The sequence below is a fragment of the Tubulanus polymorphus genome, chromosome 6 (assembly GCF_964204645.1).
Source record: "Tubulanus polymorphus chromosome 6, tnTubPoly1.2, whole genome shotgun sequence".
NCBI lineage: Eukaryota > Metazoa > Nemertea > Palaeonemertea > Tubulaniformes > Tubulanidae > Tubulanus > Tubulanus polymorphus.
In genome coordinates, this window is record NC_134030.1 from 9,347,496 (window position 1) to 9,370,084 (window position 22,589).

At 45.6% G+C, this 22,589-nt stretch overlaps 1 protein-coding gene across 1 annotated transcript in view; it reads left to right on the top strand.

Annotated features, from left to right (window-relative positions):
- LOC141907717 (uncharacterized) overlaps nucleotides 1-22,589 on the top strand; it is a 68,302-nt gene that overhangs the window by 29,334 nt on the left and 16,379 nt on the right. Inside the window, exons 32-50 of the mRNA XM_074797454.1 lie at nucleotides 365-516; nucleotides 1,671-1,773; nucleotides 2,649-2,724; nucleotides 2,841-3,037; nucleotides 3,343-3,509; nucleotides 4,008-4,397; nucleotides 5,373-5,451; nucleotides 5,812-5,934; nucleotides 6,913-6,996; nucleotides 7,306-7,410; nucleotides 8,305-10,755; nucleotides 10,837-12,557; nucleotides 12,641-12,791; nucleotides 13,534-13,833; nucleotides 14,427-14,612; nucleotides 14,905-15,130; nucleotides 15,614-15,801; nucleotides 16,254-16,321; nucleotides 17,026-17,320. Of these exons, the coding sequence (XP_074653555.1) occupies nucleotides 365-516; nucleotides 1,671-1,773; nucleotides 2,649-2,724; nucleotides 2,841-3,037; nucleotides 3,343-3,509; nucleotides 4,008-4,397; nucleotides 5,373-5,451; nucleotides 5,812-5,934; nucleotides 6,913-6,996; nucleotides 7,306-7,410; nucleotides 8,305-10,755; nucleotides 10,837-12,557; nucleotides 12,641-12,791; nucleotides 13,534-13,833; nucleotides 14,427-14,612; nucleotides 14,905-15,130; nucleotides 15,614-15,801; nucleotides 16,254-16,321; nucleotides 17,026-17,320 (7,062 nt within the window). The remainder of the gene's footprint in view (nucleotides 1-364; nucleotides 517-1,670; nucleotides 1,774-2,648; nucleotides 2,725-2,840; nucleotides 3,038-3,342; nucleotides 3,510-4,007; nucleotides 4,398-5,372; nucleotides 5,452-5,811; nucleotides 5,935-6,912; nucleotides 6,997-7,305; nucleotides 7,411-8,304; nucleotides 10,756-10,836; nucleotides 12,558-12,640; nucleotides 12,792-13,533; nucleotides 13,834-14,426; nucleotides 14,613-14,904; nucleotides 15,131-15,613; nucleotides 15,802-16,253; nucleotides 16,322-17,025; nucleotides 17,321-22,589) is intronic.

A 22,589-nucleotide genomic window follows, 5' to 3' on the forward strand; every position in this document is an offset into this window, starting at 1 on the left:
TTCACGTGGTTAAGCTTAAATTCCTAAATAGAAATAGAAATATATTAGCTGAAAGTTGAAATGTTTACTATTGGGCTAGCTTACTGGATCTATTAAGATAACAACATATGATTCTCCAGTGAGTGCCTGGAAATTCACTGTCACTTCCCTTATTACATTTGTGGAGAATGTAACAATAAAGAAGTGACAGTGAAATAACACGCACTCACCGGGGATCGAACCCAGGTCTTGTATATAGCAACCCTGCTTACCAGTAGACCAATCGAACTAGTCCATTTGGCTTGTCGTTTTACAGCTTGTCGTAAATGCATATTGTTTATTAATAATGTTTTTTTTTTTTGTGGAAATTTTTCGTTGAATCCAGGATCGCCGGGTTTGAGTCCAGGCGGAAGCATGTCACCGCATCATACAACGACGCCGCGTGGTCCTTCGCCGTCGCCAGGGGGCGGCATGGGTAAAGATCGCACGCTGCTTTTACAGGAGCAGCCCCTGCTACTGGAAGATTTGGTGGCCCAGGTAAAAGTGGTAATTATACGGCACACATTTACTATCTATGCATGTAGTATCGTCACTTTCTGTAACTGTAGTAGTCTAATTCCGATTCGAAATCTGAAATGAACATATTAAGGTATTTGGAGGTGTTTGTCCAACCCTTTTCTTCTTGGTTCTGTCTAATGGTAACACTAATAGAAATCTCTTAGCATTTTCATTTCATAGATAATTTATAATTTCATAGGAAATGTATTAGTAATTTTATGGACCAAAAACCAGGTTCTGAGTTTGCTGTGCAAATCACTTAACTTGTTTGTAGTGTCATGAGTGGGTTTTGTTGCACAATTTCATTATATACGAAAATCATGGATTTGAACCAGTTCTACGCTGGTCAGATGAAATTTTAGAGTTATATGGTTTATTCGATGATTTCAACAAAGGCAGATATGAATTGCAGTCTGCATCAGCTTCCGTATTATACGTACTTTCATCACCTATTCTGACTTGACGTTTGTTCGTACTTTCAAACTAAACAAATCAACTTAAAAAACCAGACATTAGTTTATTGCGGGTGACCACAATTCAGGAAAACACAGGGAAAACACAGGGAAACAGGAAATTTGATGAAATTTGGTAAATCTCTGGAAAACACAGGACATTCTTATTCGCCTGAAATATGTTCTCCACACTTTGTCATCCGAACTTTTCAACTTCAAAATCTTGGTTTCATATGGTTAAGCTTAGTTTCCTGTAGAAATAAATTAGCTGAAAGTTGAAATATTTACTGGGCTAGCTTACTACTAGATCTGTGACGATAACAACGCTGCTCTTTCCAACCAACGTTCATCGGAACACGGGGAAAGTTCAGCTTTTATAAGAAAAACACATGGAAAACCAATAGAATTTGGAAGTGGACGGATTGTGGTCACCCTGTTAGTTCATTGTCAAATTTTCAAAAAGTAGCCGCTAACATTAAATCATGAGTGAATATCTAAAGGGTTCTGGGCTACAGATTGATAGTTGCGCCATGTTGAATTACCCACATCATTGCAGCTGAATCCCAGGCCGAGTGAATCTGAAGTTGAAATAATTCGATGTTCGTTAAGTATTTTACGTATCTAGGTGTCGATCGTGTTTAGTTCATTGTTTTTAATTGTTGGCGTTTTGTCGTCGTACAGGAAAAAATGGAACAACAGCGTCAGGCAGAACAACAGGCTATGATGCAGAGACAGGAATGCGGCGAAGGCGGTATGATGATGGACGGACGTCAACCTAAACCAGGTACAGAAAACGTCGAGAACATCAGTCGTTATTGATCATCAGTCATTTCCAAATAAGCGAAATATTTGAAATGTATTATCAAATCTGATGTCCCCATGAGCTGTTGTAAGCATGATACAGCCTGCAATACTTACAGGATTTCCTTGAAACTTGGTGTGAGGATTGGAGCAAGTGAGATGTCTAATCCATTTCAAAATGGAGGTTATCAGCCATCCAGTATGGCTGCTAAATGTGGCCATCTTGAATTTCTTATTAGCTCAATACAGCCTGCATTTCTTGATGGGTTTCCATGAAACTTGGTGCGAGGGTTGAGACATGTTAACCCATTAGCACTCAGGAATTTCACTATGTAGTGTCAATAACTCCTCAAAATATTCAAGGGAAAATTTAAGTTTATCACAATACCAAATAGCTCATTCGCTGTTTGTTTCCATGAATTACAAGTTAGTGTTATCTTGTAGTAAATAGTCAGATGTGTCATGTTCAAACTCGAAATACTCGAGAAATTGAAATAGGAGGATGTTGATTTCTGTACTGTTTTTCAAGGACCTAGGTGTCTAGTTTATCATCAGCTATTGGGTTCGAATCCCGCTATAATCGTTTTCGTGCTGCATACGAAAAAAGTGCCTGGGAAGATACGGGTGGCTTTAGTGCTAATGGGTTAATCTATTCCAATCTTTAACCAACAATTCTTACATTAAGGTTATTGAACAATTCTGCTGATTTCTATGAAGTGTGCAGTATGTTGGCTGCCTTCAATTTCTTACCCCATTAATATCTGCTTACCCAGCTGATACATACATGGTATTGCCACATTCGATTTCATTATATTTAATTGTTAAATGTATATTTTTGTCCCTTCTTTTTACTTCAAGGAATGCCACCATTTACCGGATCTCATCCCGGGCCACATATGATGGGTCAGATGCCTAGGATGGAACGTCCCCAAAGGTAGATTTTCAACTGTGAACCTTTGAACCAACGGCAAATTTGTTCAGAAAGCTGAATCTCTTAGACTGTATTTGTGTTCATTTGAAATTTTACGCCAGTTCTTTTCCTACTGATAGGATGCCACATCCGTCGCAGCCCGGAATGATGCCTCACGATCCAGCGGCTATTGGATTTCCACCTCGAGGACCTCCGCCCGCATACCCGGGGACACCTCAAATGAGCCCGAGGACGTCGTCGCCTTATTCACCGGGTCCATACCCCCCAAGTCAGAGCCCGGGCATTCCATCACAGCCACCTCAAATGCCACAAGGTAGTTATGATTAAATTATTGTATCATAAGGCTATCCAGAGGACATATTTTCATTGGGATGAGGTGCCATACCATTCCTATGAGGCCTGTGAAATTCAACGCTTAAATTTGCTTAATTCATATCACTTATGAATCTACATCAGTCAAATGTAATGTGGATGATGATAGATAAATTTCATAGAATCCAATTTTAGATCTCAACCTTTCCGTGAACTGAGTTTTATTGGTCCAAACGCATCCGATTGAACTCAACTTCAGATGGAATCCAAAGCGATAGAGTTTTACCGTCTTTTGTTGCGTTTATTTAGTGAACCCCGGCGAACCGGTCACCGATCAGGAACGTAACCAATGGCGCCAATACGAAGAGTGGCTTATGCACCAGATGCAGTTGTTGACGCTGCAAGTGAAATTCCTGGAGCAGCAAGTAGCCAAGCAGCGAAAAGCGAAGAAAACGTTGACGACAAAACAGCGAACCGTGAGTTGAATATATCATCGTTTTAACCCTTTCAGTGCGTCTATATCATATGGTGGTGTATGAAACGATGATGGACTTAGCTAGTACACAGCATCACCGTGTATTGATGTTATTAGCAATTAGTTTTTATCTATTGAAAGATGGCAGCACCTGTCAAACATGGTGAAATATTAGAAACTAACCGTACACCGCACCATGGCATCGACACGCTTATGCAGTGTGCCCTTTATTCGACACACCGTGGAGGGAATTTTTCAAATCATCTCCAGTGCTTTCGGGTGTTAGTAAGTTAGCACCACTGAAAGGGTTAAGCAAGTCATGATATGCTTTGATGTATGTCGGGTATAAGTCAAGAAGATTCAGTACATCTGATGATGGCCAATAGTATTTGGTCGAAACAATGCTGAAATGTACATATTCTCGTCTACTATGGACCTTTTTCATCTTTGGCTGTGGGATTCATGTCGTACATGTCACTGTTTGTTTTGATTTTTTAAGGCTCGTAAGAATGGCGGTGAATTGAACGAGCTGGATCTAGCCGAGCTCGAACGCATCACGCACGACCAACAGGGGCTGCAGAAACAACTCGACCAAGTTCGCAAACAACAACGCCAACACCAGCTGCTCATCCAGGAGTTCCGATCGAAACAGCAAGAACGATTCGGCCCGCTTCATCCGGGAATGCCTCAACCGCCGCCGTTGCGCGCACCCGGACAGGGCACTGCCCGCTTGCCGGCGAACGTGCGACAGGAGTACGAGGCGTACATGCACCAACGCATCCGCATGATGAACCAACAGCAGGGCGCGCCGCGCGGACCCACGATTCCGTTGGTTACTCCCGGGGTATGTAGAGATCCCAGGTTTCTCTACTCAAACAGACCTATGCAGGTATTACTGTAAATCGGCCAAAGAATGTAATTATCATCTGTGGGTAAAAACTACCGAACTACCGAACGATCTCGCCTGTGACACTGAACTTACTAGCAAACGAAGTTTACTAAATTAATTGATGATAGCCTTATGAAAAAATCCGATTAACCTGACTTGCAAGCAGTGGTACATTGTCGGTTTATATTTACATGACCGGGGTCTGGTGTCATGAATAAGTTGAACTTGTTAACGTCGATTTTGATTTAAGTTTTGAACTTTTTGAATTTTATATATAGCCAGGCCCTGACCTATCGGTGTTACCCCCTCTGTAGTTAAAATTAGTCGAAGTCGTATAATTGCCCACAGTTTGGTATACATGTAGTCCAGTGTTCGTCGCTTGCTGTATAATTCATTATTAAACATATCGTTTCATGGTCACGTACAGTAAATACCTGTATGAAATACATATATCACATTTCGCGCCACGTTTCATTTCATCCCCGATGTCCGATTTCATTTCAAATGCTCGCACGCTTTTGTGGGCCTCAACTCTCGTGCGCATTTTTGGAGCATAAACCTGGAATAAACTGATGGTATGTACCTGTGTAAGTGAATTTGAAATGAAATAGACATCAGACTTACTTCAGCGACCTTACCGTTTTGTAGTAAGCCTTTCATCGAATCATCGGGCTGAATGAAAGTGATTTTTTTTTAGTTTTACATTCTTTATCTTTCTAATCTTCTTTCTAATTGAATCGCCATTCAATCTAATTATGAATTGGAGTGGAACGTTCCGCTTTGCATTTTTCAAATCGTTCGCGTATATTATATACAGTTGCATGTGGATAATGATTATGAAACCCTGCTCGATGAATGCTCTGCGTTGTTGTTGTTGTGTTGCTATATCGTTTATCGGTGGTGGTCGAACGAAATGTCGTAATGAGCGTAAACGACGCGTGCAATCATATGATTCCGTTCTCTTCTATTTTCTAGGATAACAATCCGTTCAGCGAATCGTACATAGATCAAGAGAAACTTCAACAGCGAGTTCCGCCTCCGTCACCTGCACCAGGTACGCGATTAAACTTTTTGTGTAGTGAATTAAGACAACTTCATTAACCCTTCCAGTGCGATGTATAGATCGGTGTTTGACTCTGCTACTACATCGTATCATGGGGTATTAGTGTTGTTACGAATGTAGTTACTTAATAAGTCGGCACTGAAAGAGGGTTTTAACCTGTTCACTACCGGTACTTTTTTCTAATTGCCAAATAATGTATGCCCTGCCATGACTGTTCCATGTACATCGGTGGTGGCATTTTTTAACCCAAACTACAGTTTACTCTTAAGATAGCGGACAGGTTACTTCTCTTAAGTATGTTTGCTTGTAAATAATCGAATGGACTAAAAACTGAAATGTTTCGGATTCCAGAATCGGACCATCCAATTGGAGCTGGTTTTCACGGCGAAGAGGGAATGCCATCGTTTGGCCGACCTACGCCAGAAGGTCACTCCATGTTCGGTCCGCGGCCCATGTATCCACCGCGAATGGCAGGTACGTGTTATTCGATCTTACCGTTCACTAGTTTAGACTATCAATATGAAAATATTTACAAACACATTACGGTCATTGATGGTGGGTCCGCTATGCTTAGAGAAATATGTGGTGAATATTCTCGGATATACGTATATTTTATGTTTGTACGTCTTCGCTTATGGAGCAGGAATCATCGCTTTTCTTGCCACTGTGTCAACACAATTCGCGCACAATGATAACATTGTTTCTTGTTTTTATCGAAACATGAACATTATTATGTACGTATATATGTCAACATCTGTGCAAAGCTAAAGAAGCAGACTTTCGCCGTCATAAAACTTCCGATTGATGGATTTCCACGTATACACGGGTGTCAGACACTTCAGATCAGTAGCGGACGCTTTGACCATGAATAAAGCAATTTTGCTGCATAGAACCAATTGGGCCGATTTTGATATTGTACGCTGTGTTCAACCCTATCATAGGTGATTGAGTTGTGACAAACCCCAGTGCAGCCCCTAGTGAGCAAGCTGCTCCAAAATGTTTCCTTCAGATATTCAACGTTTCGACTATATCTTTAGAGTCGACTTCAGAATTGAAGATGACTATTACGATAAGGGATTGTATGATATTATTTTTACTTAGACTGCGTGTTACTTCAATGGTTAACTCGGAGATATCTTATATGAATTAGTCTTTCTTCGATCTTCCCTGCAACCTGATATCAAAATAAACCCACCACTGCTGTGTGGCTTGTAAGCGACCAATGATACAGCACATCTCTGCAGTGTTAACTAACTGACTGAAAAATCTCTAAAAGAATTGCAATTCCCCTAGCAAAATGGGGTGGGAAGGTGTCGGCACTGGAATGGTTAATGTTAGCAACAAGAGCTAGCGTATTCATGATCGTGATCTGAAGATACTGATGTTTTCTTACATGTATATGTTTGTTTCGTATGATACGCACATGTGTGTGTTGTTATTGTATGTATGTAGGTCCGCGATACATGATCCGTCCGCATTTAGACGGGATGGCGGCGCCTAACGCCCCGCGGTTACTCGGTCCGTTCCATCCACCAGGTAGGATGCCAGTATACAATGCATATGCAAAACCACCACCTTTTATGTGTTTATATATTATGTATCTATGTTTTCGGTACACTGTTTCGTTATGTACTTCACATTCTTTCGATAATTTCATCGTGCAAGGTTGTACTTCCTAATTATTTTAAAATCTCTTATGCTCTTTGTTGCGTAATTTATGATTTTTCCCATCTACGCCAGCCCCGCTGCATTGGCAATACGGTTTATCCCTGAAAAAAACTCGCATTGGGTTTGTTATATAGCTGTTTATGCCTTGCACACATCAAGTTCTTGTATTGATTAAAGGTTTGCCCGCAATCGAGGGTTTCGTTAGCCACGACGCAGCAGGCTTTACGGTTCCCGAGAAAAAACCTAAGAAAAAACGTAAACGCAAAAAGAAAGAACTGATAGGTTCGTCGCCGTGATTGCCCTCTAGTGCTAGATTTTAGAACTAACGAACAGTCCTGTACGCGTATAGAGCACGTGTGCTACTTGTGACTTATGAATTTCGGTAGATGTACGTTTTTACTAACGGATAGATTTTGATTTAATACGGCTGTTGCTGCTGCTACTGCTGCTGTGATAACTAACCTGGATGATTGTCATTAAATTCATAAACATGCTAGTTGAATACATCGAAAATCTTCTTTTCATCGGATAAACAATCCTTCGTGTGTATTTCTAATCTTCGTTTGTAGTTCTTCTATTTGCTTGCTCTCCGATCTTTATCATAAGAAATCTTTTTCTTCGGATCCCCTGTATTACGTATTACATTTTTATCATGTCGGCATGACGCATGTTTTGTTTGAAAGCTGACCTGTTTTACATCGTTTAACTCACATTATCAAACTAATGCATGCGTCCAGGGTGGCCACTTACCTGGAAAACCTGGAAAGCTCAGGGAATCATGAAAAATGTAGAAAAAATTCAGGGAAAACTCAGGAAATATGACAAATTTTTCCAAAGACATGGGGAATTTGGATATGTTGTTGACCAGTCATTTCTTCACCAATACGTGATTCATAAAAAAAATGAATAAATTGTAACATTTCAAATTGAGAAATTCCTGGCAAAGAATTTCATCAAAGAATTCTGAGTTACAACCAGGAAAAAATCGGTTGGATTAAAAATTGGCTGAACGTGGCGACCCTGGCATTGCTAATAAATAACACATGCCACTTACCTTAATCTGTCAATTGATTTTCGTAAATTATGTACACTGATATTAGTTTGGTTGAATGATATGCTGTTTCTGCCATGAAGATGTCGTAAAATGTAATTCATAACGTTGTTTGCCCGTTTCAGGATTGTCACCGAGTTCCCAACCACCATCGACGCCATCACCGCACAGTTCTGACGGCCAGCGCTCGCAACATAACCAACCGATGATGTCTCCCTTACCATCTCCGACCAGTTTGGCTGCGAAAGGCCATCAGCTCGGTTCGCATATGGTCGACGTTCCATCCACTGGACAATCCGTTCCTTTGCAAATGATACCTCGTCCGCCGTTGGAAGGATCCGAAAGTGTCGAGTCGGTAATGGTGCGACCGATGTCGGTTCACACGTCGACTTCGAGTCCGGCGTCAGTACACGGCGGAAAGTCGATCGAGGATAGTCACTCGCAAGGTTCTGGAAGTGAAACCTCGTCGACGCACGGTTCGCCTCGTATACATCATAGCGGAAAGACAGGGCCGCCATTCCCGCTCGAGGAAGACACTACCTCAGTGAAATCCAGTTCAGATGACACGCAGATTAACGATCCGGAACCGGATCAGATGGGTGATATTACTGATGGTAGCGGTGAAAGAAAGGTTGAAACTGTCGAAAAATCGGATACTGTAGGTGATTCCGGGAACTTGCCAGCACTTGCTGCTCAAGATCCTGCCGTGACGCATCCAGATAACAGTAGAGTAGCTGCAGCCTGTGATTCCAAAGAAGATTCTGATACTCCCCTTGGCAGTAAGACACAAACACAAGGTGACTGTGGAACTCCACATGGTTGTGGTGAAACAACTGGCCAGCCAACCCAAGGGGATTGTGGAACTCCACATGGTTGTAGTGAAACAACTGGACAACCTTCACAAGGTGATTGTGGAACTCCACATGGCTGTGGTGAACCAACTGGTCAGCCAGCCCAAGGGGATTGTGGAACTCCACATGGATGTGGAGAGCCTACTGGACAAACTTCACAAGGTGACTGTGGAACTCCACATGGTTGTGGTGAACCAACTGGACAAACTTCACAAGGTGACTGTGGAACTCCACATGGTTGTGGTGAACCAACTGGCCAGCCGACACAAGGTGACTGTGGAACTCCACATGGTTGTGGTGAACCAACTGGTCAGCCAACTCAAGGTGACTGTGGAACTCCACATGGACGTGGTGAACCAACTGGTCAGCCGACACAAGGTGACTGTGGAACTCCACATGGATGTGGTGAACCAACTGGACAAATTTCACAAGGTGACTGTGGAACTCCACATGGTTGTGGTGAACCAACTGGACAAACTTCACAAGGTGACTGTGGAACTCCACATGGATGTGGTGAACCAACTGGACAAACTTCACAAGGTGACTGTGGAACTCCACATGGTTGTGGTGAACCAACTGGCCAGCCAACACAAGGTGACTGTGGAACTCCACATGGTTGTGGTGAACCAACTGGTCAGCCAACTCAAGGTGACTGTGGAACTCCACATGGCTGTGGTGAACCAACTGGTCAGCAAACTCAAGGAGACTGTGGAACTCCACATGGATGTGGTGAACCAACTGGTCAGCCGACACAAGGTGACTGTGGAACTCCACATGGATGTGGTGAACCAACTGGACAAACTTCACAAGGTGATTGTGGAACTCCACATGGTTGTGGTGAACCAACTGGTCAGCCAACTCAAGGTGACTGTGGAACTCCACATGGCTGTGGTGAACCAACTGGTCAGCCAACTCAAGGAGACTGTGGAACTCCACATGGATGTGGTGAACCAACTGGTCAGCCGACACAAGGTGACTGTGGAACTCCACATGGATGTGGTGAACCAACTGGTCAGCCAACTCAAGGTGACTGTGGAACTCCACATGGCTGCGGAGAGCCTACTGGACAACCTTCACAAGGTGATTGTGGAACTCCACATGGCTGCGGAGAGCCTACTGGTCAGTCATCTCAAAGTGACTGTGGAACTCCACATGGATGTGGTGAACCCACTGGTCAGCAAACTCAAGGGGACTGTGGAACTCCGCATGGATGTGGAGAGCCTACTGGCCAAGAATCACATGAAAATGTTCCCTCAAGTAGTTGTGAACCGAATCCCATACAATCCCAAGACTTAGGTGAGTCAAGTGAAAAAAAGGGAGCTTCAGAAAGAACACCTTCAGCTAACCCCTCTACATCCAAGGCTTCTATGAGGCAGGATAAACTAATGGAAACAGACGAGCCACATAAAACTGAAGGGATTTCCTCTATTTTAGATGTCGCTAGCAATGCAAGCCAACTACCCAGTAAGCAAGTTACGGAGGAAAGTCCTAACAGCGATAGTTCTCAGGCTACGCTTGTTGATCAGCCTATCAGCTCTGATGCGAATGATGTCCCATTGCCAACCGTGAAGACGGAGAAAGATGATTCGTTACTAGAAACTGGTGCTTGTAATATTAAACTTGAACCTGTTTCTACCACAGTCGCTGCGAGTTGTGGCCATTCGGTGCCAGTCATGCCAACTGGGAAAGTGATGTCTAACATCAAAGCAGAACCAGGGGAAGGTGGTAAGTATATTTTTACCCTATATCTTATTGTTTTCTGGTTATTTCAAACATCGGTTGTGATAGGCGTGCATTGTATTTCAGGACAAACAACGCATGGACCATGTAGTGAAGAAGAAATGGAAGCTATTCGAAGTCAGAATGTCTTATTGAAACAATTATTAGCTATGCCTAATCAAGAGATACCCGCAGGAATGCAATTACCACCAGGAGCTCTCCCGATGTCAACTACGACACCGCCACCACGCCCAAGTGGCACGCCGCCAGTTGCTATGTCAATGGGTAATCTTGAAGGGCAGAATCTCCAACATTCGGTGCATATGCATCAACAAGTCCCGATATCTATGCCAGCTGGTATGCCGCCTGGAGGACCAGGAATGATGCCGCAGCATATGGGAATGCCACATCATCCCTCGAATATGCCTTTGCGACATCCGCAGATGCAGCCTATGCCACCGCCGTATCACGCGCACATGGGTGGACAACCGCCGCAATCAATGGGCATGCCGCCAAGATCTCAGATGCAAATGAGCATGGGTCCGATGGGCCAGCACCCGGGTAATATGCCCCACCGTATGATGTACATGCATCAGTTACCTCCGCACATGCGTCATCCAAACCAAATGGAATTACGGCATCACATGGCGCAAATGGCGGCCCGACAGCCGATGCACCATCCGGGGATGGGGCCTCCGCGTATGCACATGGGCATGCAAGGGCCGCCTCAGCAAATGATGCGCGGAATTCCGAGTCGGCCGAATCAACCGATGCCTCACATGGGTCAAGTTCGAGCACCGACGAGTATTCCGCCGGTCGTATCGTCGAGCTCGCCGCAGCCTCAAGGGGCGATTAACTCGAACATGCCGCGTCGATCAACGCCTTCGCCGCACGCGATGGGTATGCAACACGGCTCGATGGGCCACATGATGATGTCTCCGACCGGACAGCCACCACGCGGAATGCCGCCCGGTTACATGCAAGGGCCGCCGACTAGTATGGCTCAACGACATTCACCGGTGAGCAGCGGTCAGAACCTTCCGCCGTCGACGTCTCACCCTCAGGCGGGGCCGCGAGGAATGCCTCGACCCATGAGGTACCCGCCGTCGAGTACACCGCCGGGAAACTCGCCGCCGGGGTTCCCGTTCATACGCGGGCAACCGCCAATCGCCCATGCGCACGCTCCTCGTCAGTCGTTGCCGCCGGGCCATCCGGGACATGGGCCTCCGTCGCGGCTACCGCCGTCTAGTCAATTCCAAACTCACATGGGCGACATGATTCGTCTACCGCCTACAGGTCATCAGCCGATAAACCAAGGACATCCGCCGTCCAGTTCGCCTCAAATCGGAATCCCGCCGATCCGGATGCCCGAATCGACATCACCTCAGAATCGAATGGGAATGATGCCCGCGGGCCTTACGTCGCCAATGGACCCGACCAAATCTCCGAGCGAACTGCATCCGGGGAAGATGTCGCCCATGCAGCAACAACAGCAGCAGCAACAACAACAACAACAACAGCAACAACAATCACCTCAAGGACTTCCTCGCGTGTCGATACCGATGGGTTTACCCGGGCAGACGACGCTGATGATGGTTCCGCGTCAGCCTAACCCGCAGCAACAAATCGGGCAACCGCAAACCGGTATGGGTATACCGAAAACGCCGCCGAACATGGGCGGTCTCAGTCCCGTGATATCGCCGCACGGAATGACGGCGATGATGCCACCCAGTCTACCGACACCGCCTAGTGGCGGACGCGTCGGTTTATCGCCTCAACAGAGATTATCACGCCCGCCGTCACGAGTGGTATGTGTAAAAAACATTTCGGCAATTTTTTCTGGTTATAACTTGAAAATTAATAATGTAACGTTCACATTTTTTTTTTACAGGAGGGAGAAGACGATCTGACGCCGGTTTCGTTGACGCCGGAACAACAGCGACAACTAGCGCTAATCGACAGCATGCCGCTGACGATGGAGTTGGACATGTCGCCCGACGAATGGGCCGCGAAATCATCCGAGGAAAAGGAACGAATAATCGGTATGTGGAGACAGGGTAATGTTTAACTTTATCATTCTCTGCATGTGCTGGTTAAGTATTATACACGAGCATATTCTACTATTCAACAGACACGCGCAAAGATTCGTGTCAAAGATACGTTGAACTGAAACGCAAATCCATGTTTTTATTTGGAAATACTTAACAAAACAAAAACAAAATACTGAATACTTTAAGTTGAATACTTGACTGAATATATGTCAATCACGAATTACTTTGAATGTTTTTATTTTTATGAAAGATTAATTGAAAACTGCTCCTGCTCATTCTGATAGCGGTATTCATTGAAATTAGAAATAGTATCGTGCCAAATCTAGTTTTATTCTCAAATTCATGTTTTTATTCGGAAATACCTTTGAAATATTTAACGGAAAAAAAGAAAACAGTGGTTGAATACTCGACTGAATATGTGTACGTAATCATGCATTCCTTCGAATGTATTTTATGAAAGATGAAAACAGCTCCGGCTCATTCTGAAACCAGTATTGATTGAATTTAGAAAAGGTTTTATGCAAGTGTCAATATACAGCTTGATACTACGTATTTCTTCACTTTATTTGGTCAAATCTTGGCAATGTGATCTTACTAGTGTCATATTGTGAAATGTCTAATGTAAATTGGGGGCGGCATCGTTTTATCAAGCTGACCGCAAATGTGTTAACTGAGTTACTGATCCCTGAGAGGTTTATGGAAGGTTGAGGAATGGGATTCCTGAGCGAATAAGTGCATACATTTTCAGAAATGAAGCGCCAAGAATTCGAACGTCGACGCAAAGAAGTCGAAGATGCCGCGCGCAAGGACAAAAAACCGAAGCAGACTCGACGCAAGAAGAAGGACGCTGGCGGCGACAAGGACGGGCCGCCGAAAAAACGTTCGCGCAAGAAAAACGCGACGGAAGATTTTGACATGTACGTCGACAACATGCTACAGCAGTTGCGACGCATGCCGATGGTTCCATTACAAGAGCCGATTATACAGATTAATTGGTCGTTGTGTCCGATTACTGGATCTGGTGATTTTCACGGTGAGCGACTTCTTCTCATTGTCCGTGATGTGTTTTCTTATGCATTCCGCGAACATTGTCTGTTCAAGTAAATACTACAATTGAGTACAGACCTATTCACTTACCTGGAAAACCTGGAAAACTCAGGGAATCAAAAAATCTAGAAGAAAATCTGGGACAACTAAGGGGATTTTAATGAATAATACCGAAAACCTTAAAAAAAATTTAAAAATCTAATTTTACCAAAAAACTGGAAAACTCGGATAATGCTATTGATTACCTGCTTCCCAATCAATATGTGAGTCAATGGAAAATGAATGATATGTAACATTTTAAACCTAGAAATTTCTCTGATTCACTCATGGAAAAATCAGGGAAAACTAAAGGGCTTTTCTAATAGGGTAGAAAGTAGCCGCAGGATTCTTATGGTTCGTTTGAAATAAATACACCTGGTGTGAAAGTTAAGAAAAGAATTTTTAAGATCTGCTCATTCAAAGGAAAAATCTGTTAATGTTACGAACTAAAATGTTGATTCATCGAAGATGAAGTTGGGATCGCATAGCGTGTAGACCATCGTACTCATTGAACATGAACGTATTTGCTTATCTATGCAGAGGCGAGCCCGCTACGAGGACAGTTTGGTGTAGCTGAGGCAGAAACGCATGCACCGATCTACAACGTACCGCCATTCGGACCGAAACCAGCGACACCAATACCTCCTCCACCACCTCCTCCTCCACCTCCACCTCCGATGATGAGAGCGACGCCGCCTCCACCGTACCCTGGACTCACTGCAACAGGTATATTTCATTGCTTCTAATGTTTTCGTTGAAAAGTCTATTGGCTGAATTAGTCGTTTGAAATCGGGCTGCGGTCTCGATTTCAGTAAAAAATTGGTGTTACGATTAGTTATGGAATTATAAGACTTGTCTAAGCCTTGATTGCACGACTGGCCTCTGGGCTCATGTACTAGTTCATACCTGAGGTTGAGTTCATCGTTTAAGCTGGACTGGGTCAAATACATCAATCTTAAGCCTGGTTTCATATGCTCGATGTCGGTATTTTTTGTACGATGTAAAATCATTTTTTCAGGTGATCCGCCAATACAGCAACCAATCCCCATTCAGCCGAGCGCTTCAACTGCTGTCATACCGCCATCACCTGAAATAGAGCCAGCTACCGTCGCTATGGCAGACGGTAAACCGCCCGAGTTATCGGCGCAGCAAAGAATACTGTTAGGAGTCCAACGACCGAAAACACCTCAGCTACCTCCGCCGCCTCTTATTGAGCCGAGGACTATGAACTCGAGGTTTGTCTCGTTCTCAGTAGTCGATACTGAATAGAATACTTCATAATTCGCAATCGAATTCTTAAGATATAATGTTGAAATTTTCAATGAATTTTGTGTGTCTATCGCTGAGAAGATACCTTTATAGCAGTCCTTGAAGGTCTACAAAAGTTTTGAAATCGGAATGGGTCAATTCAAGGCCTTGAGTATCATGGAATGGGCTTTAGAATTCCTAGATAATTGTCGTGGTCCTTGAATGGCATCAGTCATTAGTAATCATCTGCAAATCCAAGTTCACAGTTACAGCTCTTAAAATCTACTGAGTAGATAAAAATGCCTTAAGAATGTAGATTTCAGGATTACTGGGCTTAAGTATGATGATTGTATTTAAGTCATGGAATTGGAGTCGAAAAAGTCATTAAATGAGATCGGTCGTGGACACTATGATGAACCCTGCACCCGATATGTAAATTGATAGTTTTTCGTTTGTTTCGACAGATTGAGTATGACGAGCACACCGGACAGCATCGTATCGTCGTCGAGTCCCGAGTGTATGTTCGGCGAGAAACCGACGACGACGAAATACCCGGCGCTGATGAAGGTCATAAAAGAGGAACCGAATGGCGACGAGGGTGACGCGACGACTGAGGACGATCGAGTGTCGCCGGCTGTGCCGATTCTAGCTCCGATTCCGATCAGACGTAAGTAATAATGGGAACAATGTCGATAATAGCGCCCTGAAATGGGATGCCAAATACCTTCTTCTCGATATTGTGATTAGTTGTCCGGGTTGCGACTTAACCTGGAAATCAGGGAAGTCAGGGAATTTCTTTTCTTTAAGTGAAACTCAGGGAATGGTCAAAGAATTTTGTAAAAAAGTTTATAATGTCAGGGAAATTTGTTGAGATTGCTAAATCGCGCGTAAAATCAAACAGTTTCCGTCTGTCTTATGTCTGCGGCTGTTTCCATCTATGTCTTTTATCTTTGACTGTGTCCCATGTCTTACGTCTTATGACTTTGTGAATTGATTGAATTTTGATCAGATCGGTCAAATCAGATCGAAACAACGTACATGTCGGGGAATAGTCTGGGAAAAAGCAAATCAGATAAAATAGCCACCCTGATGGACGTTTTTCTTGTGTTTTTTCGATAGCAAAACCTGTCAAACTGGAAGAAAAGAAAAAAGATGAGACATCCGAATTGGAACAACTTCTCATCAAGGTATATATAGTAGTATACCGTTAAAACTGGCGTATAAGTCTACGCGACGTATAAGTCGAGGTTGATTTTTAGACCTACATTTCATGATTTTAGCATATATCCGGCTTATAAGTCGAGTCCCTTCTCTTAGAAGAATAATTACTGTATTGAATAGTTTGTTTTGATAACGATGTGCGCCTTCACGCATGCGGCCGCGCGTCAGCCTGATTGCTGCTGTGTGTTAATCAATAGACTGTTACACACACACTCAGGTATAATACACTACCATACAGTGATAGAGTAGTGTGAGTCACACGCTATATAGAGCCTAATGTATTAAGCGCTGCTATGAGCGCGCATATATGAATACATCGTTTTAAATGAAGCTATGTCAAAATGAAAGAAGTTTTTTTCATTAAATAACTTTATTTATCATGAATAATTATTCAAACTGTTATAGCAGTAAGAAGATGAACACTGTCTTTTTTGTCTGGTAGAATCAATATTTCTTGTGACCTGAAAATACTTAGTAGAAAACTGTACTCGGCGTATAAGTCGAGGTCAATAATTTAGTGGTAAAATCAAGGGTTAAAAACTCGACTTATACGCCAGTTTTTACGGTAGTTGACTAACCGGTATTTGTTTTGTGGCACATTACATTTAGATAATTACCTGTGGGTCGAAATGAATTATTGAGCTCACGATTACTACTTTTTCTTCCTCAGGAAAAGGAGAACCTTGGCGCGGGTATTCTCGGCGACGAACTCGCCACGACGAAGAAGATCTCGCCGCTTATCTCGGCGTTCAGCAAGCCGCTTAAAGATACGTCGTATCTCGAAAATCAGGTGTCGGTAACGTTGACGCTTTCGTCCGGCGCCGCCGAGGATATCAACGGTGTCCTGTCGGCCATTGCGAACTTGCTGAAAATCACGATCCCGACGTCGTACGAAATCGATCGCAGCCCGACGCCGGATCCGATGAGCGATCCGTCGTCATTCATCATGGGACAAACGCCCAAACGTAGATGTGAGTTTTCACCATGTTACCCGAATGATATGAAATCAAACCGTCGTTTGATAATGTACAGTTTTCATATGCCCTCTCCTATTCTGGAATAACCAGAATGCGCTCACTCAGTCGAGATTACCATTACTATGTCACCAGACACATCCGCTGTTTACTATGCCCACAAGTTGTCAGACCTTCGTTAGGTACCGACACTGGCCACTGAGCGACTCTTACAACAGCAAAAATCAGAAGTTTCACAATTAGCTTATCGAAACAACAGCGCACACCTTATTGAGGTGTCTCACAAGCCCAGATTTGGTATTTCCGTCGAGTACTGTACCCTTTCCTATGGTTTTTGCCAATATTTTCTAAATTTGGATTTATCGCCAATGGTTTTTCTATACGACCCGGCCCTGCGGTATTGCATTTAGCCACCGGCGAAATCCGCCATCTTTTTTCTTGGCGTTCTCGCAGTAGAACGCGTTGGATTTTTTCGCCGTAAAAATCTGGGAATTAGGATATTAGGGAGTTTTCACTCTCGTAACGGTGAGCCTGATTTCTTTTTTTCCGTAAGAATTTTATTTACAAATATAATTTGATTGAATTGAATTGAATTGTTTTGATTTGTAACAGGATAATTATGCCACCCCCTCCTAAGGGTCAGCATCGTGGCGGGGAGGGATGCGGGCATTTGTTTGGCGCCTGGGACAACCACGATTCATGTGCGTCGTGCAGGCGCAAATCCGGTCAAATATGTGCAAGGAGCAATCCTTGTAATATTTGCGTCGTGTGGTCCGAGGACCTTTGGCTTCGGGCCGATAAGGCTCTTAAACTAAGAGATCGTCGTCGAGTTAGCAGGGATTCGTCGGTTTCGGCCGATGTGCCAACCGACGTTTCTAATCCTGTTTCTTATCGTAAAGCGGAGCGGTCGCCGGTCGTTCAGGTACGATCGGCTTCCCAACTCCGTTCACCGGGGAGGAACGCTGGTTCACCGGCACCGGTCTCCGGTCATTCACCGGTCTCTGGTCGTTCACCGGTTCGGCCGGTTCGGCCGGTTCAGACTACATGTTCAGAACCGAGCGCGCGCCGCGGTAGTCGCGAACGGCCCGCACCGGTTCGGTCGGTACCGGTCCGGTCCGGGTCGGGCATCGGTCCGGTTCGGCCACCGGTCCGGTCCAGACGTCGTCCGGTTCAAACCATCCGGTACGGTCATCGTCTGATTCTGATCGTCGCTCCGGGGATAGAGCTCGCTCTCCCACTAGATTTAGACGCCGTGAGCGTAATAAACGAGCAAGATCTCCTTCTCGCAGATCAAGGTTTGATCGCGAGAGGGACTACGATCGTTATTGTCGGAAGTTTCGCCGTCGGTCTTCTCATCGTTCGTCGACGTCGGTTAGCGATGAAAGCAATTCTTCTAGTAGGTCGCGATCCCTTTCGAGGGACCGTCACCGAAATCGGCATGATCGTCGGGATACTGGAAAATACCTGACTCAGAAGGATTTCCATGTATTTGAGGAAAAAATTTTATCAACTTGTTATCTTCGTCGCAACAAGTCGCTGCAACTTCTACAACAGGTAAGCCTATTCCTGATTGTCCGGTTAGAAGTTCGCCAGCCCACTCAGTTTTTCGGAATTCTGACTCTGAATTCCTGGATGCTGCGGTAGGGTCTGATTTCAATGAGGATCCGGTCCCAGAGGCGGCAATTCCTTCTGGGGTCGTTCCTGTCGCAAGCAATTGTGGGTTGCCCCAGACGATGGGGGCTTCCCTGGCTCGCAATGTATCTCCGTCCCGTTCAGTATTATACGAACCAGCGGGGGACATGCCATTTAGAGCGATGATAAGTGAGTTCTTTGTCAAGCACGAGGCAACTCGCGCTAAGCCCACAGCAGCTCCTCTGGTCGGTGAGTCAATGGAAGCTTATCGCCCTCCGGACTCCGATCTTAACGTTTTACGGGAATCGTCAGCGGTTTCGAGAGAATGGGCTCGATTGGATACGCAATTATGGGGTGAATGTCGGCCTGGAACTTTTTCATTTCCCCCTCCAGAACGGGGTATGAAATCTGGGAAATATTTTAGTTCAACCGATCCACCTATAGGCGCATTTCGCTCGGCGTATTACGCAACTCCAGGTGCTGTGGATCACAGTCATAACTGCCTGGATGCTGATTATACTTTGATCAGCCCGGATACTGTTACAGCACAGTCGGGTATTCGTTTGCCTAAGTCCGGTTTGGTGGCCATGACGTCAATCCTGGACAATCTTACCAGGGTTGGTTCGTTTCAAGATATGGCACTTAAGGTGTTGACGGGTGAGCTTCGCGAGACTCACGCCGCCGTTCATGCGGGCTCCGACCCAGAGTCAGTTGCCCTAAAACTGGAGGGAATGGACCGGATTATCCAATCTTTGGCTCGGTCTGTTTCGCATGTAATTCCGTTGTCGGTTCGGGGTCAGGCTAATCTGGTGTTAGCCTCCCGTCAGTCAGTGATGGACTCCAGTGCCAAAACTCGTCTACCGGATATGGTGTCCAATGCTTTGCTGAGAGCCCCATTGGGGACGTCTTCACGTCTCTACTCCGGTTGGTGCGCTCCGGTTTCCGCAGAGCTGAGGAAGATTCGGGAGGTTCAGGCCAAGTCCAACCCCCGAACTCCGTGGAAAAAGCGTTCTGGTCCGACGCCGGCGGCGCAAGGTTCGGCACGGACGCAAACAGGACCATCTCAAACTTCAGCGCTTTCTCAGGCGGCTTCGGATGCCGGTTGGAGAACTAGCGCGCAACTTCAACAATCGTGTCAAGCCTCGTCCGGTCGTAACAGTTCCGGTTCGTATCGAGGCAAGGGGAAGGCTCCAAAAAGGGGCTCTTCCTTTCGGAAAAACTCGAAATGAATTCTTGGGACCAGTGGGAGGTTGTCTGCAGCAGGCAGCAACCCACTGGTCCGACCTCTTTGGAGACGGTTGGCCCTCCCGGGTCGTCTCTCGGGGCTACCGTCTCCGTTTCCTAAGGCGACCGCGCCTGATGAGGTCACCTCCCGACATGCGGCCAAAACCAGGTCAGGAGGCCTTAATCTCTCCGGCTCTCAAGGAACTGGCAGAGAAGGGAGCGATAGAACCAGTTTGCAACGAAACTTCTCCCGGCTGGTTTTCTCGAATATTCATGGTACCAAAGGCCACAGGGGGTCAACGGACAGTGATAGATCTGTCATCCCTCAATCGGCACCTAGACATTCCAAGGTTCCGGATGACCAAGCCCAAGGACGTGATTCAAGGGCTCTGTCCGGGTCAATGGGCGGCTTCATTGGACCTGAAAGACGCTTACTTTCAGGTTCCAATTCACCCAAAATCTCGGCGATTTCTCAGGATAAAGTGGAAAGGCTGCCAGTTCCAATTCAGGTCTCTTCCATTTGGCCTCAGTACGGCCCCGTGGGTTTTCACCAAGTTGGTCAAGTCAGTTCAGAAGGTACTTCAGTCAAGGGGTGTTCGACTGTTCGTTTACCTCGACGACTGGTTAATAGTCGCGAATTCGGCTCAGGAATGTCGGGAGGCAATGACCTCAGTCTTGGACTTAGTCCATCAGCTAGGGTTCCGCGTAAACAGGGAAAAATCTCAGTTGACGCCGGCCCAACAGTTCACTTATCTCGGCATGGACTTCGATCTCCGAATCGGCAAAGTCTTTCCGTCTATGGTTCGAGTGGCCAAACTTCAAGAAGCTGTAGCGGGAGTGTCCACAACCCCGAGAACAGCTCGTTACTGGTCACGGCTTCTAGGCTCCATCAGCTCCATGGGTATGGTGGTGCCCTTAGGCCGCCTCAGAAGCAGGCGCTTGCAACAATATTGGAAGGTCTTCTGGTCTCAGTCGAAGGGCAACTGGGAGGCCTTGATTCCCGTACCTCCAACCGATCTAAGTCCGGATCTTCAGTGGTGGGCGGCCACTACGAATCTTCGGCTCGGGGTGTCACTAGCCCCGTTAGAGGCTCCAGTTCGTGTATTCACGGATGCCAGTCACCAAGGTTGGGGGGCACATCTGGAGAACCGAGTCAAAGCCGGGAAATGGTCTCGCTACGAGGCCACCAACCACATAAATTTCCTAGAAATGCTGGCCGTGTGGAAGGCCCTGAAGTTCTTTCACAGGAGAGTGGAGGGCCACCACGTTTGGTTAGCCACAGACAATTCAACAGTGAGGGCTTACCTTCAGAACCAAGGGGGCACTCACTCAGAAACCCTCACAGGTCTGTCGGCCAAAATTCTTCTTTGGTGCCAGACAAAGGGCGTGTCCCTGACTGTGGCACATTTAGCAGGGAAAAGGAACGTGATGGCCGATGCTCTGTCTCGTCGAGGTCAGGCTATTGCGACAGAATGGGTTCTCCACCAAGAAGTAGCCGATCGGGTTCGGGGCATTTTTGGCAATCCGCTGCTGGATCTGTTTGCCACCCGGTTCAATCGGAGGTGTCCTCTGTTTGTGTCCCCGTTTCCAGACGCGGAAGCGTGGGGGGTCGATGCCTTCTCTCTGGACTGGTCGGGGATGCATGCGTATGCGTTCCCGCCCACACCAGTCCTGCCGCGCTTACTGGATCAAATAGAGAGATCAGTCAATTGCAACATAGTTCTGGTAGCACCATGTTGGCCGGCTCAGAAATGGTTCCTACCACTTCTCAACCTACTGTGCGACAACCCCAGGATTCTTCCGAATTTCCCATCGCTTCTGTCTCAGGGGATCTTTCGGCATCATCCAAACAGCCAGTGGTTAAATCTGCTCGCCTGGCCATTGTCCAGCGATCCTTGTCAGCTTCAGGCTTTTCAGAACAGGCTGCCTCCTTTATCGCAGGATCTAAGCGGCCATCAACAAGTACCATTTACGATGCCAAATGGAGTCATTTTGCGGATTGGTGTGCTGCAGGGGAAATTGATCCATGCTCACCCTCTGTAGCTCAATTGGCAGATTTTTTACTGCACCTATTTGTAGCAAAAGGTTTACAGGTCATAAGTATTAAAGGTTACCGCTCCGCGATTTCTCATACATTGCGTGCTTCTGGATGGCCAAATGTAGCAGGGGATCATCGGATATCCCAGCTGGTTGCTGGGTTTTCTATTTCCCGGCCTCGGGTAACAAGGACAGTTCCACCATGGGATCTGTCTGTAATTTTGAAGAAGTTAATGGAGGCTCCATTTGAACCTCTTTCGGCAGCGTCTTTTGCAAATTTGTCAAAAAAGACTGTATTTTTGCTGTTCTTGGCTTGCTCGGCCCGTCGCTCTGAGATTCATGCGCTTTCAGTCCGACAAGGTCACAT